Source organism: Haemaphysalis longicornis, unplaced genomic scaffold (genome assembly GCF_048455015.1).
Source record: "Haemaphysalis longicornis isolate Haplotype H1 unplaced genomic scaffold, Haemaphysalis longicornis Haplotype H1 scaffold_23, whole genome shotgun sequence".
Lineage (NCBI taxonomy): Eukaryota > Metazoa > Arthropoda > Arachnida > Ixodida > Ixodidae > Haemaphysalis > Haemaphysalis longicornis.
In genome coordinates, this window is record NW_027526306.1 from 5,644,010 (window position 1) to 5,659,582 (window position 15,573).

Below are 15,573 nucleotides of genomic sequence, written 5' to 3' on the forward strand. Positions count from 1 at the left end.
CAGTTCTTGTGCGACCTCGAAAAGTGTGTCGGAATGTCCGCCGGATTGATTGTGCAGTCGTGTTAGTGGCCTGTTGTCGGTCACCTGGTGGTATAGCCAAGGTGGTCTGGTGACGATGCAGGCTGGGGATGTGAGCAGTGAACGATCCATGTAGTTGCCTAACGCCACTGCCTCAGCAATAAAGGTGAGTTTATGCATGCAGGCGGACCGACACTGATTCAAGGTGCTTACTTGAGCTTCATCCTGAAGAGCAGGGATCAGTGTTACCCTAGGGAGGCAGGTAATGGCACGCATTGCGGCTCGGTTAATTGCCTCAAGTTGAGCCCACTCCGCCTGGTTCAAGTGTCGGAATTGGGCCTGGTAAACAAGCTGAGGCTGGAGTACAGACCGTATCAATAGACTGGCCATTTTGGAGCAGGAGCCACCAGACTTCTGTGGGATGCGTCGGATGAGGTGGAGCATCTGTCCTGCTTTTTGGTGAGTGGAACGTAGCCGCATAGACGCTGACCCAGACGCACACATTTATAATCCCAGCACGCGAAGTGAGGTGGCAGTGCGTACAGGTCAGCCGTGGATCAAGTTGCAATGCGATTGGAGACGCCTCCAGTCGGCGACGGCCCCCAGCACTGGCCACAGGCAGAATTGCTGTCTTTTCGACGGAAAGTGTAAATCCAGCATATTCACACCATTTCTGCGTGTTACACAAGGCTTGTTGGAGGCACGCGGTTGGAGTCACAGAGTCCACACTGTGATATCGTCCGCATACATCAGAAAGTGCATGTCAGGCATAGAGCCGAGATGCCAGGCGAGCGGCAATAGGGTAATATTAGAAAGGGCGAGATAACCGATCCCTGAGGCACTCCGCAGGCACTGGCGTAGTGACCAAAACTTGTACCACCAATGCGAACCGAAAAGGATCTTTTGGAGCAAACCTCCGGGAGAAGAAGGCCTTGGAGAATTTCCAAGAAGGCCCCGTGGCTAACGTTGTATGCCTTTTGTATGTCCATGACAAGCACTGTGCGCACTTTGTGTGATCGGCCGCCAAGAAGCACCATTGACGAGAAGTGGTCAAGTCCATCCTCGGTACCACGGGGCCTAAACCCGATCTGCGCCGGGTGACACCACTAAGTGTCCATCCACACTCAAGCCGGCTCTATTGGTGTCCACTCAGTTACCTGTCGCAACCATTTAGTACAAAGAGCCTCTCCTCTCTGTCTGAGACTCTCTTTCGCCGTGCAGGCCATGGGACAAAAGAGTCCCATGGCTGTGCAGGTGTCAAGTAGCCGAACTGCCTAAATTCCACGAAAACTTCCACCGTCTCACGGTCCTCAAATCCTACGGCCACCACAGCTCTTCACCACACTTCGAACTCCATTCAGTCGTGCAGGCACATGCTACTGCTGTTTATAAGCTGTGCCAATGAGCTGGCGTCCCGTTTAAAAAAATAGCGCGCGAATATCCCTTTTTTTTGTTGTTTTCTTTAAGAATGAGCAGATACATTACTCCTTCCATAGAGTTTCATACTGTATATTAGTATGAAACTCTATGACTCCTTCCCACAGCAAAATAGAGAGAGAGAGAGAGAGAGAGAGACTTTATTGAATTGTCCTGCGGGGGGAGGTGGGCGGGAGCCACTCAGGGCCTGCCCCCTCCTTGACGTTTCCTAAGTCGTCCCCGAGACAACGCCTTGCGGGCGTCTACGAGAGCAGCCGAAAGATCCCACGAAACAGTGCATCGGGTAGCCAGCGCACAAGTAGCACAACGCTGAGTTTTGCCAGACACGTGGAACAAGTGAAACCTGGCACGTGAAGCTTGCCCTGCTTTAGAATAATCAATATCGCCTAACAATTACTGTCAAGATTATGTACAAGGCATAACAGAAAGAGCATCAACACAACATACCAACCGAACAACTTGCCTGCTCAGAACCGAAACCGAAACAATTTGCTTATTCTATAATGCACCTGTCATAATTTTAGCCCCTACAAAACTATAAAATTAGTTATGAGCATTAGCTAATGTGCTTTTGTTTTGTATCTGTGGAATAACTTTATTGATAACGAAAGCACTTCACAAGGCGCAACCGGTAGCCATCACTACCATCAACACCACCACACGGCGCATTGTGATTGGCCAGCGGCGGCCCGCCGTCTTTGAGGAGCACGAGCGGTGCACGAGCATCACGAGCAATGCGTTCTACGATTTCTCGTGCTCAAAGATTCCATCGATTCTGTCCGGCAGGAGGTCGCTAGTGCCCCCCATTACGACCCTGAACAAGGTTGGCTCTCGGTTGCGTCTGCAGTCTGCGTTGCCCGTGTTTCCTGCTGGAGTCTCTCCACTCGAGTGAGTCCCCCGGCGCTCGATGTCCCGTTCGTTGTGATTTCGAGGTCATTTTTCATTTCACAACGGAAAGGTCCGCTTGCGCTGCCCTCTTTGGAATTAGGCTTGACTCGTGCTCTTCGTCTCCTGTCTCCGTGTTGAGGTGTCGGCCATCTGAGCAAGGAGGTTGTTAGCGCGTTAGTTCCCAGTTGCCATTTGCTTTCAACGTCTGGCAGCCTGCGTGCGTGTAATTTTTTACATAACTGCGCATTTTTCTCTTGCAGCCCTCGATCCCGCTGATGCAGGCTGCCACGTCAGCGCTGGCCTCCAAACGAGACGGGAGGACCAGACCCGTGCCTAAGCTGTCATTCGGCTCGTCCAGCGGCGGCTGTAGCAGCTCCCTTTCGTATGTTCTCGCTACATTAGTGCTTATTTTGCAGCCCAGTGAGAAATGCGCCTCAATGGTGGAAACAAGAACGGACTTATGGGCGTGTGTCATTGCAGAATACTTGTTGGGCAGCCAATTTATTCGGCACCTGTACTACGATTGACAGTTCTCCTGTTACTGATTTTCGTAGCTGATGTTCGTAGCAGGGCTTCTCTCCTGCGGTTCTACCGGCAACGTTTATCTGATGCTGGTATATCAGGACGCATGCGCAGTCTGATAGGATCTGGATTGTCCTTTGTTGCCTTGACTGGCCACCGCGGCTTCAGTCTGCACTAGTGGTGGTGGAACGATGTAATCACACAACAGTGATGACATAATTCAACATTTTTAGCGTGTCATGCCAAAAAACCTCGAATCCTCAAGAAAAAGGTGTGGTTAGGGAGGTCCTGGGAATCGAACCAGTGACCTTTACGCTGTGAAACCAGCAACCTAACCACTGGGCCACCCCAGAGGCCTGAGGGGTAAGGGGGTGGCAGTGGTGGGGAACCACATGTGCGGCCAATCGGTAACAAAAATAATGCGTGCTAACACGCTCCAGTTTGGGAAAGCTGTGATAGCTGCTTGCAGATGAAATGTTCCGGGTCTCCCTCATGGAGAACTTTCAGCGGCAAGTTTGGAAATGCGTGCGAGGGGCAACAGCTGGGTCTCCGACAAAGGGAGAGGGGCCGCCAGCTCTGCCGCTTCTCCAGCGTTGCGCCACTAGAGCCAGCTAGGCTGGTTTTTTTAGCGGCATTATGCAAGTAGTGTTGCGTAGTAAGGACAAGCAGCTGGCTTGTGGAAAGTAGGAGCAGTATTTATAGTACCAGCACCACCCCTGTTACAAGGAACGCAGTATAAGGCATAGCCACCAACCTCTGGGCATGTGCTAGCCTCCTGTTGTATCACCCAATGCATAAATCACATGTGACCATCGTGTGTAATAAATAGTGAACCGTCTTTGCAGGAAGCATGTGCAGGTTGGAAGCCACCTGGACACCCTTCGGAATGCCACTTGGTGGTCTGCTCACAAGTACTGCTTGTAAGTATGGACACCTTCTGTTCGTAGCGGCAGCCATCAATGTAAAGAAGGGTTTCGGGCATGCCTGAAGCATGTGCGCAATGTACCACATGACAGCTAGCTATTGTCGTGTTTGAATTGCAGATTACTGTAGTTTCTTTTCTGTCTCTTGCTAGCTGAATAAAAGAAATAGCCAAAGGGATAACTTTTGTGTGCATTGATTCAACTTGTTTGCTTTTCTTTGCCTTAAGTCGTGCCTGAAAATTGGTCCAATTTTTTTTTTGGAGGCACTGGCGTGTCCTAGCTGTCATTAATGCTTGAATGTGGGTGTTGGTACTGCCAAAGCTGAAGATAAAGCTAGTTGGTACATTTTAAAAGAATGAACTTTCCATTCACTCTTCCTTGCATTTTGTTGTTGATGTGCTGTTCTTTTCTTTTATTAGTACTGCTCGGATACTCATTCCTCGAATTAGAAGAAAAAGTCTAGTAATGCTTATCCTCACACAAGAAAAATTAACCCAATGGCAACTTCAACTGAGCACGATGTTATGCTACGTGTTGTTTGTTTGGTACTCAAATGGAACCGTGAATCGTGGCTTGAGTAGACATCGAAGGTGAAACAAAGGTTGTCAGAGACCCCACACAAAGACCTGGATGGGTTGTTCAGTGCTGCTCGAAGGGGCAATCCACTGCTGCGGGGGTGGACATGATTGTTAGCTGCTTTTCATCAACCCCTGATATTGCTCCAGAATGAATTCTTTTCCTAGCCAAGGGCAGCTCTTGCTTTGCATGTGCTGTTTGATCTTTCAAGGGGCCCTGTTGACAAAATGCCACTTTGCTTTCTTTGGAAGTACTAGGCTTTGGGTACTCACTCAGCCCCATTACAGCCATGAACGATGTCTTTTTTTAACCGGAAAAATACAAAAAAATGTCGTAGCGCTTTTCAATTTCACGCTACACCCACATATGGGCAGGAGTTACGTATCACAGGCGAGCACTGAAACATAGTTAACCAGTGTGTTAAATGCTCGTTGGCGTTCGAGTGATATGATCAGATGGGACTAGAGGCCTCTCTTCAGTCGCCCAGTCATGTTTCTTGCCGGCGGTGTGAGAAGTCGGCAGCCACCGATCACACAAACGAGATTCTGTGAAGTCAGAGAAATGGCGAAAAGTGGCTTGGCAGTTGCCCCTGCTCCATGCGCTTTCTTTCATATCTCGATTTTTTGTTTGAAGTGTGCGATTATAATCTGAACGGTGGCGACTCTGGTCAGACTGGGTGCAGCTTGCATATGTGGCTACGTTATCATGGGCGCCCCGTTTACCTCTTTCTGGCATGATTGTAGAAACAATGAGTGAGGGGAGAGGGTAAATATGAAGTCGAGGGAGAGCTGATCTGACATGACATTGGGCTCTGAAGCAATTACTGCTTCGGAGGAATTGACGAGATCATGGAATGCAGAAAGAGTTGACGTCTGTTTAGTGTCCCTGTGAGGAGACACGTGATCTCTCCCATGAGAGAGACAATGTGTCATGCTGTGCAGGTGCCGTCAAAAGTAATGGGACACAATTTCTTTTTCTGGAAACTGCCTGGCTACATTGGTGTGCATTTAAAGGAGTCCTCACTATAATAGAAAAAGCTTCCTGTAAACCAGTAATGGCTGTAGTAAAGCCAGTGAGACACATATTTTGGGGTATGCGTGAATCCTTGTTCCAATTACTTATGGCGACACCTGTACACATGTCCATTCACTTGCCACTGTCTGCTGTGATCTGTGATGCAATACGGTGTGATAAAGGTGCAGGCATATTTTACGATGAGACTGTCTTCCACTAGGCTCTGTCCAATATTGCTATCGTCTGCTATGTTGCATTGACAACGAATTGCATTGTGCTCGCTCTAGAGCAAGTCAAATGCTCTGTAGCTCTCAACATAATGTAGGTAGCTTGGAAAAGGTCACACGGGAATTGGCCACCTACATGCCTTTGTCATTATGCCAAGTTTTGTTCGCTTGTGGCAGTATTAGTGCACACTGTAGTTGTGAATGTTACAGAATTTGTGTCTGTAGTTCTTGTTTTATCAGAACTACCCAAAACAAATAATGTGAGAAATAATTCATAATAAATTGTAAGGGTGTGTATGTGTTTTTTTTTTTTCAATGAATATGGCAGGTCACCGTACAAAATTCCACTTAGTTGTCCACCAATAGAGCTTCACTGCTCTTCCCCCGTTGTAACAGTAGCAGGGCTCTCATTTCTTCTTCAGCATGCATCGCAAGGCACAGTCAACAATTAACACTCGCGATGCCCTGCCACCGCAGGCGTGCTCTCTGGCTTGTGGAACAGTGGTGGGGGCCCCACGCTCTGGGGAGGAGAACGATGGGGAGCAGCCCGGTCCTGGCCGCCTGGTGCTTTGGTGCCCTGGGCAGCTACATGGTGGCCTGCTGCCCTGTGCAGCAGCTGGGCTGGCACCAGGCGCCCGAGTGGGGCCACTCCTTCCTCTACTATGCGGGCCGGGAGTGCCACTGCTCTCGCACTGAAACCGCTGCTCCACCTGCCTCTTCGCGTCCGATCCTCCTCCCTGCCAGTAGTCTTCGGGATGGCCCCTTCTCCCAGGTAAGCCTTGACGTCCCCTAAAATCAGGGTGTCGAACCGGAATTTTTTTGGGTTAGGTTTGGGTTCGAGCCTTTTGGGTTCAGTTTCTGGGCACCATTCCGTTCTGGTTCGAACCGGTTGTGGTTTTGGAGAAGAAAACATTATTTGCGAACCGGTTCAAACAGGTTTTTCGGAGAAAGTTTCATCGTTTCTCTGTCAGGTCGGTATAAAAACAAATTCATAACTTAGGTTCTTTTTTCTTGATAAATGTTGACTTGGCCAACTTGACTGTACAATCCACTGCAAAATGTCTTCGGTGGAAGGCCAACGATTACAGCCCGATGCGAAACAAAAGGTTCGCATGGACAGTTAAGGCTGCTTTAGACGGGTGAGTGTGAAAGCATCTCTTTATCGCCTGAAGTTTTTATATTTATTTGATTTTAGTTCATTATAACACTTAAGTTTAATTTTATTCGTGGCTCATAAACTTGCACTTTCATAGACCGCAGTTCCTTTCTTGAGGAAAAGAATAACAATGGCTCAACGTAGCCGCCGCGGTGTCTCCTTGTGCTCCACTCCCATCGCCTAACAGTGACTGGCCGCACCTAGTGTCCAAATAATGCATTCTTGGGCAGCCTCTTTGGCGGGCAGGCAATTTTTTTGAACAGCACAGAGCCTGCCCGTCCACCATCTTTTTTGGCACCATTTATTGTTGCCACACACACGTGCTCACACACACACACACACACACACGTGCACGCGTGCACTCTCCCCCCCCTGCACGCATGCACGCGCGCGCACCAGTCTTGTGGAATGGGCAGACCCATTTCATTCCAATTTCGTGCGGAGGAATGCAAACTTTCCGCAATTCCATTTCTTCCAAATCCTCGGAATGCCGAAATTGTTGCCCATTCCCACTCCTGGAATGGCAAGAATTTACTTCTTGGTGGCTGTATCGGGTTGCGAATGCAACATAACGCTGAAGTTATCCGACGTGTTGAGAAGTGCAAAAATATGCATGCACGTCGCCAAGGTCGAGGGCTGGCCACAGCTTTCTGGTAGATCGTGCAGAGAAAGATAAAAATGAAAAAATCCCGCCATCTCCACGAAGTGAATCATGATGATAGGGGCGAAGCTAAAATGCTTATCGGTAAAACCGTGAAACATTCGCCCACACATCATATAAAGACTCGACACGCCAAGCTTTCCACCGCTCCGTTGACAAGCCCGTTGACGATGTCGATGTCTGTGGTGATTATGTAGGGCTTGTTTGGGACAATGAGAATCTCCATGGGTAAGTTGGCGAATTCGGTGTGTGACATTTTAGCCACCTTAGCCACAAAGCGTTTTGGTTTAATTAAAGTGTTTCAAGCAATGCCCTTTTATTTGGGATAGAGCGTATATCCCTCAGAAAAATTGGTTGTCTGTCCCTTTGAGCCTGCTCCCCTGTGCTTTCCAGGTGAGCCCTGGGACAGCTGCAGCGCCTGGGGGCTTGACGTCTTGAAGCCTTGCCGCCGTGACCCCAGGAGGCCACTCTGACACGGACAGTGCCTGGGCACCGTGGCAGCTGCCCTACAGCAACTACTTTATTTTTAGTTTTGTAATATTTCTAGCGTGATTGTTGTGCGAAATACAAAACGTTGATTGCGAGCCGTGTGTGTGTTGTTCGTGCCTGAAATGTGCAGGCTCTGTTCAAATGCACACGTGCATTTGTGGCCTGTCCAAGTCTGGTGATGTGAGGCCTCGACGCATGGTGGGCCTTTTTCCTTCGCGCGTCGCTAAAATTTACTGTCGATGCCTGCGATTGGTGCCTGCCTTTCTTAGACCTTGCCAGTCAGTTGTTCCACCCTCCACAGCTAGTTGGTCATGCAGAGGGGAACTAGTTTTGCTCCCTATTGCTTTTAAGGGGTTGGTTTCTTACTTTGACCCTGAACGCTAGGGTGCACGGTATTGTTTCAGCTCTGCACGAATCTTTTATGAGTCGTAACATGTATAAAGGTTTTTGACATGTGATGTATATTCTCGTGGAGGAGGGAAAAGTAAGAAAAAGCTTCTGTATGTTCAACCAGGATTTTTGTGTGTGGCTGTGTACAGCTTGGCTTTCAGGCCACAGTCCTCTTGGCAATGCTTTAAGTCAAATGAAACCCAGCAGCCTGAAATCATTCACCAGGAATGGGTCCTTTTGCAGGTAGACGTTCTATCTGGTAAAAGCCTGCTCCTGACGCGATAAAAAAAGTTCATTAAACGTGCTGGTATGCCGTGCCTCACCCCTAAATTGATGCAAAAGATATCAAACCATCCTTATTTACGAAAAGAATCCAGAACTAAGCCAAAAAACATTTCCAAGTAAAAAAATTGCAGGTCTTAAAAAAATTTTGGCACTGCTGAGGCTCAACCTCGGGTCATTCGCGTCAAAACCCAGGATTACAACCCTCTGTGCGGATGTTGCCAAATGTAATACTCCATGAGTGGAAAACTGGCAACTCGAGCGACTGTCCCGATTGCATCCGGAGCTTATGCAAGTGGGGTGAAGACAAGCAATGAAATGACAATGAAAAGTGACACGAGTCCATTCTGCCACTAATAAAGGTGATGGGCTTGGTGCGTGGAACAGCGATGCCACCACTGTGGCTATGAAACGTCGAAGGCCCTTAAAAAGGCAAGAAGATGAAAGGCAACTTTGTTCAGTTTCAAAGAACTAGCCTTTGTTGACTCACTCAGCTTTATTCTTTCTGCGGAAGACTTCCATAAGAAAAGGAAACAATAAATATTGAAAAAATTTTATATTTTGCGCTACCGTGAGGCAAAAGTGTAACAGTCGCATAATATGAGCCAGCCCTCAAAACCTGTTTATCAGTATGTTTACCGGTAGCTTTGTTTGGTGGCCTTCATTTGCACAAGCAATATCATTGTCATGTCACAGTGAAATTGCCGAAAAGTTTGTGGTGAGTCACTAGTACTGCTTCCTAAAATTGTGTCCTTTTATATTTTGATTATTTGAAGTTTGTGATAAAATTTGAGTCACGATACGAATTTTGTTATCGGTACAAAGCAGTCCTTTTAGCATACCAAACTTGTATTTTATCTTCGTGGTCCCTTAGGCAGCCAGTTTAGCCCCAGCTCGAAATTGTGTTACTCGCTTTGTCAGTTTCAGGCAGGCCCGACCACGGTGCAGTGCACAGTTGTTATTCCTTTGTGTAACGATATTACAGCAGGCGTCGGAAAAAGCTCAAGCTGGTATTGTGAGCCAAAAGAACTCTACCCATCCTACTCTTTCCCTGCACCCCTTCCTACATTAGGGCAATGGAAGGCTATGCTGCTCAGTTCCAACCCACAAGTGCAAGACTGATCCAGCTGCGGTCAAACTCGCCGCTAGTGCCCACAGACTCCTGGCTGTATCTTTGTCTCTCTCTCGACTAAGAGAGAGAGCTGGCTGGGAGCAATGTGCTGGCGCTCCCGGCCAGCTCTTCAACTTTGGGACAATAAAGTATCTGGCTTTGAAGGCAGCTTAGTGATTTCTTTCTTCAAACCATTCAAGTCAACCCATGAGCTCACAAAATGCTTCTCAAGGTAGCGTAACTGTCAGGTGCAATGGCAAGTTCGCATTGACTGGTCACCTATCCTTAAGACGAGTGCGGCTTATTCGGCTGCACACGTCCACTGGTTCTCTGTTCGCCAACTTTGCGTCTATCCCAGACTCCAACTATTTGCTCGATTCTTCAGCCACAAAAATGTCTCCTGCCCTCCTCACACAATGACTCGTCTATGGGCAATCTAAGTCCTCGTACTGTAGCCCCTACTCTTGCAATACAATTGCTCGATTTTTTTATCCAAAGTGGGCTGCAACACAGTATGAAGCTGACAGAGAGAGACAAAATGTTTTATTTGAAATGAGAGGTCTTGATTGGGCTAGGGTAGGTTCCCTTCTTCCAAGGCCCCTGTTTCCTCTGCCCCAGTCTTGGCCCTAAAGATCAGATACTTCTGAACCCCAGGGTCAGAGCTGGCCAGAGCTGCCTCCCATAGCTCATATATATGAGCTAGGCGTTGGTGTTTACACTGAGGGCCATATAATATGGCAACTCCAGGACGCATGGGATAGAGTGGATATTTCACCGCACTTATTACACGCGTTTCAGAATTTCTCGGGGGAACATTTTTGATAGTCTGCACAGGATGTTAGGATAGGTGTTTGTCTGTATTTGTCTGAGAGACTGATTCTCTCCAGCTTTTAAGCTTTTATCGTAGAGGAAAAAGAGCTCGGGCTTTTTTTAATATTGAGGCGCTCACCGAAGGTACTGGGGAGAGGGGTGAGTAAGCTAGGGCTACTGGCTGAGCGGTTAGTGAGTTGGCGCAGCTTGGTCTGCTCTCTCGATCATTACCAAGCTCCTCATGCCCCGGTGTCCAAATGATGTTTTGGAACTTAGTGATATTGAGAGGTAAAATTTTTGTGAGCCTTTTGTGGAATTCGCCATTTATAGAGTTTTGTACAGCTTTCTTAGAGTCCGTAATTACTTGAAGGCTTTTTCCTTGGAATTCTCCGTACCTTACAGCCAATAGAAGCTAGGGTGCCAGTTTCAGCCTCCTTTGTGCTGGTGCTCGTTAATGTGAGGCAGTCCCTGATTTCTCCTTCTCGGTCGACAATGACTATAGGGAGGCATTGGTCTCGTTGTAAAAGGCAGCGTCAGCATATACAACGTTTTTCCAACTTTCTGCGTAGGAAATTGACCCTGGCTTGTCTTCTGTCTTCGTGCAAGTTGGGGTCCATGTTTCTTAATTGAAATGGGGAGCACTTTTGATTTCTCTCTGGCGGCGTTGCTGAGGTCTTCTTTGTTGACAACTGATTGCACGTCTACCCTGGAGCCCTTTGCAGAATGACCCTGCCATGGTCTCGTTTTTTGCAGCATTTCCTTTTGTAAAAGAAGAGTAGCTTCAGAAATTTCTTCAAAAGTGTTGGACACACCGAGACTTATGAGTTTTTTATTTGCCGTGTGGTTGGGAAGACCGAGAGCCGCTTTGTATGCAGTACGCAATATAAATTGTTGGCCTGTTCCTTTTTTGCCTGTTTAGAGAGTGAAAAAGCAGACAGACTGTAAGCAACTCTGCTTACTACTAATGCCTGCATGATGCGCAAGGTTTCCTCTTTCTTCAGCCCTGCTCTCATTTTGGTTATCGTCCTAACTTTGCAATTTGCAGCGCGGATTTTTAAAATTTTTGCAATTGTGAAGTTTGCTCTGCCATTGCTTTGAAGAATCACCCCGAGAATTGTTAACTTATCTGTCTCTGCTACTTCGTGGTCCCCGAGCTTTGATTTTTATCTCCCCTGGGCTCCTATACCTGGCGTCGTGAACTCTGATGAGAGAGAGAGAGAGAAATAACTTTATTGGGAGAGGCTGGTGATCCTAGGCGTCGGCCAAGAGCCCTTGGGCTCTAGCAGCGTCTTCGGCCAGCTGGACGGCCCAGACTTGATCCGCTGGGTCGTGGCTGAGCAACACGGTCTCCCATTGCTCCGCCCGAGTGATTCTGCGCGCGGGTATAGCCGCCTGCGGGCAGGCCCATAGCATATGTGCTAGATCTGCCCTTTCTTTACATTTATGGCATTTATCCGAATGTTGCCCTGGATAGCAGTAGCTATACATAACCGGGTTTGGATATGAGTTTGTTTGCAGTAGCCGCCATACGACGGATTGCCTCTTGTTGAGTGACGGGTGAGCGGGGGGGAAACGGGCCCGTTCCAGACGATAGTGATTTTTTATGTCCCTGTAGGACACGAGCCGATCCCTGCCCGACCATCGGAGCGAATGGGCGAATGGGGTGTTAGGGTCGATGTCAGCTCGGTCGGTGAATCCTCGAGCAGCATCGTGCGCGCACTCGTTCCCGGCCAGGCCGGAGTGGGCAGGTGCCCATATCAGGTAGATTTTGCCGGTCCGCGCATCGCGACGGAAGCCAGATGTGAGAATTGCAGACGCTTCTGGGGAGATCCGCCCTCTCGCAAAATTTATAATGGCAGATTTAGAATCACTGATGACATATTTGATATTTGCGGAGGCCGTCATTGCCAGTGCTATGGCCGCCTCTTCTCCCACTTCCGGTTCCTTCGTGCGAATCGAGCCGGAAGCTATGGAATTTCCCTGCCGATCGACTACCACTAATGCCATGGCGTCGCGGCCTTCGTAATCGGCTGCGTCCACGTAAGCCACGTTCTCTGATTTTTCGTACTGTTTGTGGAGGGCTTTGGCCCGCACGTGTCTTCGTTCCAGATTGTGCACGGGATCCATGTTTTTTGGAATGGGTGGTATGGATATGCCTTCTCTTATGGCTGGTTGAAGTGGGACCTTGGTTGGGGCAGTACTCGGGTAAGTGATGCCAGTAGAGTCGAGGATGTGCCGTCCAGTCGCGCTGTACGTAAGTCGTTCTCGTTGCGCTAAGCGTTGAGCTTCGATGAGTTCGCTTAGCGTATTGTGTAGCCCAAGTGCCTCGAAGCGTTCGGTCGATGCGGTAAGCGGTATCCCGATAGCTTGCTTGTAAGCTCGCCTAATGAGAGCGTCGATTTTGTGTTCTTCGTCCTTTTTAAGGTCTAAGAACGGAGTGACATACGTTATCCTGCTTACAACAAAAGTTTCAACTAATCGTACTAGATTGAGTTCCTTCATGCCGTGATGGCGGTTTGCAATGCGGGAGATGAGTCGTTGAGAGACCTTCTTTTTGAGAGAGAGGATGGTTTCGGAATTGTGTCCGTTCGCCTGTATGCGAAGGCCAAGAACCCGTATGCTTGTGACTATGGGGATGCGTTGGGTTCCACCACCAGCGACTTCAAATTTTTCTGGTCCGCACTCTAGGCCGTTATCCCTTACCAGGTTTTCCAGCCAGTTGGCTTCTTGGAATGCCTGTTCCTTTTGAGCCAGGGAGCCTTTAGTGGCCCAGATGGTTATACGAGTGTGCTCCCCACGGCAATCCAGCTCCTGAAACCTACAGCCAGCTTCTGTGGGCAAAGTTTCCCTACTACTGCTAGTTTTCAGCCTTGGCAATGAGTTGGCGCAGCATATATGGGACAGGAAAGTATCCAACTGCAATATATAGTGGCAGTGCATCAGCATGTGGTTTATGGTCGATTTTAAAATAGTACACTTGCCAGTCCGATTGGGCCCGCACTACAGCGAACTGTACCAGCACGGATAGCAAGCACGAAAGCTGCACAACGCTCAGTTGCATGTGACTGTGGCTTTGTGAGGCACGTGAAATAAATAGGCTGTAGGCGCTGTAGGTCGACCAGAATCATGAAGGGATGAAAGGAAAGCTCGGAAAGCTCTACTTGAATGGCCGGCTTTGAAGAAAGTGACGTCGAAACGTCATAATAATAATAATAATAAAAACTACCCAATAGACCCTATGCGAAATTGCTTGGTGATCTAGCAACACTGATGTAAACGAGACCGCCGGCCATATTGGTACGGGCGCCGATCGGGAAGTCTCGTATTGTTTACTGTGGAAGAGCAGGTGACGGTAACGCGGTATGGCTCAAACTGGACGGCGTTTTCCGGCTCCCGACCGCGGATTGTGGACGAAGGACTTGTCTGCGCTGCCGACTGTGTCCGAAGACTCATACCACTCGGGGTGCCGTGCCAAAGACCCATCCGAGCGGCAGCGGCATAGAGATGGCAGCGGAGCAGGGCATGCCGCCTAGCCACCGAGGCGCATTGCTCGCCTTCATCGGTGCGGACAAACACGTGCGACTCGCAGTAAGTAAATCCTGCTTAGTTTTTTACTTGACGCGAGTTAACCGGTATGAGCATTTGTATGGCACTTTGTTCACCGTTGTTTACCATGGAAATGCGCAGCGGCGACCCTGTTGCAGTAACTCTGAAAGAGGAAAGCGACAATCGCCAGACCATACCGCTAGTGGGTGGATTAGGTATTTTCAAATGCTGTACATCGAATTTACGGGATGATTTTTGGCGAAGATGTTTACGGAAAGGTTGCGGCCGTTTTCCGTGACGGTCGTCCGCCCGCGCGTTTGCCGCAAAGCAATCGTGCTTTGCGGCGAAGTCAACTACAAAAGCGTACATACGCCTTGAATTTTCTTTTTTTGTGTGTTTTCATTATTTATTGCGTATGTTCTGCGCAAAAATCTGTTTGTGTGTCTTTCTTCTCCTTTTTTGGCGGTGGGGTGGTTGTGTTTGTTTCTAAAGCGCATGTTTTTGGTGTGCACGAATAGATAATACAGTAAAACCTCGTTAGCTCGAACTCACTGAACTAGAAGATTTTTTTTAATTCGATGGGTCATCGGTATAGCCCGAATGTTTACCTGTTTATCTCGAAAGATTCTGGAAGTGAGTTCCAGATAATCATATTATTGCTTGCTTAAGTTATGACGAACACGATTATGCTGGTACTGGTATCATTACCCACGCTGAGGTTTTTAAATGTTAAACTTCCTTCTCTTGAAAAATGCATTAACAAAGCATGCAGAGATACTTGCACGCTCGAACTTGACAAACAATTTTGACATCATTGCTGTTTGAGGTGTAGATTATTGCCCTTGCAACAGTGTTAAGGAAGACACAAAATCTGGTCATTTTGAGTCTGTTCCTTGCGGCCACTTCTTTCTGCTCTGTCCCTTTACCATAAACTGTAGCGGACTAGTCCTGTTCTTCACTGAGTATTATTTACTGATACTCTCTCTGTTCTTGCAGGTTGGGCCTCATCCATGTGCTCAGCAGCTGCTTTCGCTCCCAGAAGAAAAGTGGCTGGCCCTAAGTTGTGTGCCTCACGTTTGAGACGGACAGTGCGGCGATTGGGGAGGCATCGTGCGAGTGCCCGGCGGGTTGCGGTGGAGCATGGAGTCACATCCTGGCTGCTGTGCACCTACTCGCCCTCTTGCAAGCCGAAGGTTTTAAGAGGCGCCACCAAAGCTTGCGTGCACTGAGCTGCCACAACAGTGGGGACGACCGAGACAGCAGGGCATCAAGCCAGCGAGTGTCCAAAACATTGACTGGAGAAGCCCGCGATAAAATGGCCCCTCCCTTCCCTCGCCAATGCGTCTGTTCGATGCACGTCGAGTACAGGAGCAATGCGAGCAGCAACAAAGTGCCGTGCAGGCGCTTGGGAGAAAACTTGGTAGCCTTGGGAATGAGTTTTTTGCCCCAGTTGTGCTGGCCTCCCGCTCCTCCCCCCCCCCCCCCCCCCCCCCCCTTTTCGCCAGTGACAGAAACAAGGACTG

General features: G+C 48.7%; 1 protein-coding gene across 2 annotated transcripts in view; it reads left to right on the top strand.

Annotated features, from left to right (window-relative positions):
• Positions 1-8,002, top strand: part of LOC144172543 (uncharacterized) — a 37,530-nt gene extending 29,528 nt beyond the window's left edge. The window contains exons 4-7 of one of the 2 annotated variants that reach the window (XM_077701218.1): positions 2,604-2,725; positions 3,711-3,785; positions 6,083-6,377; positions 7,816-8,002. In XM_077701218.1, the coding sequence (XP_077557344.1) occupies positions 2,604-2,725; positions 3,711-3,785; positions 6,083-6,377; positions 7,816-7,860 (537 nt within the window). In that variant the 3' untranslated portion in view covers positions 7,861-8,002. The remainder of the gene's footprint in view (positions 1-2,603; positions 2,726-3,710; positions 3,786-6,082; positions 6,378-7,815) is intronic. The other variant, XM_077701219.1, reaches the window with a different exon arrangement.
• Positions 8,003-15,573: the final 7,571 nt, after the last annotated feature.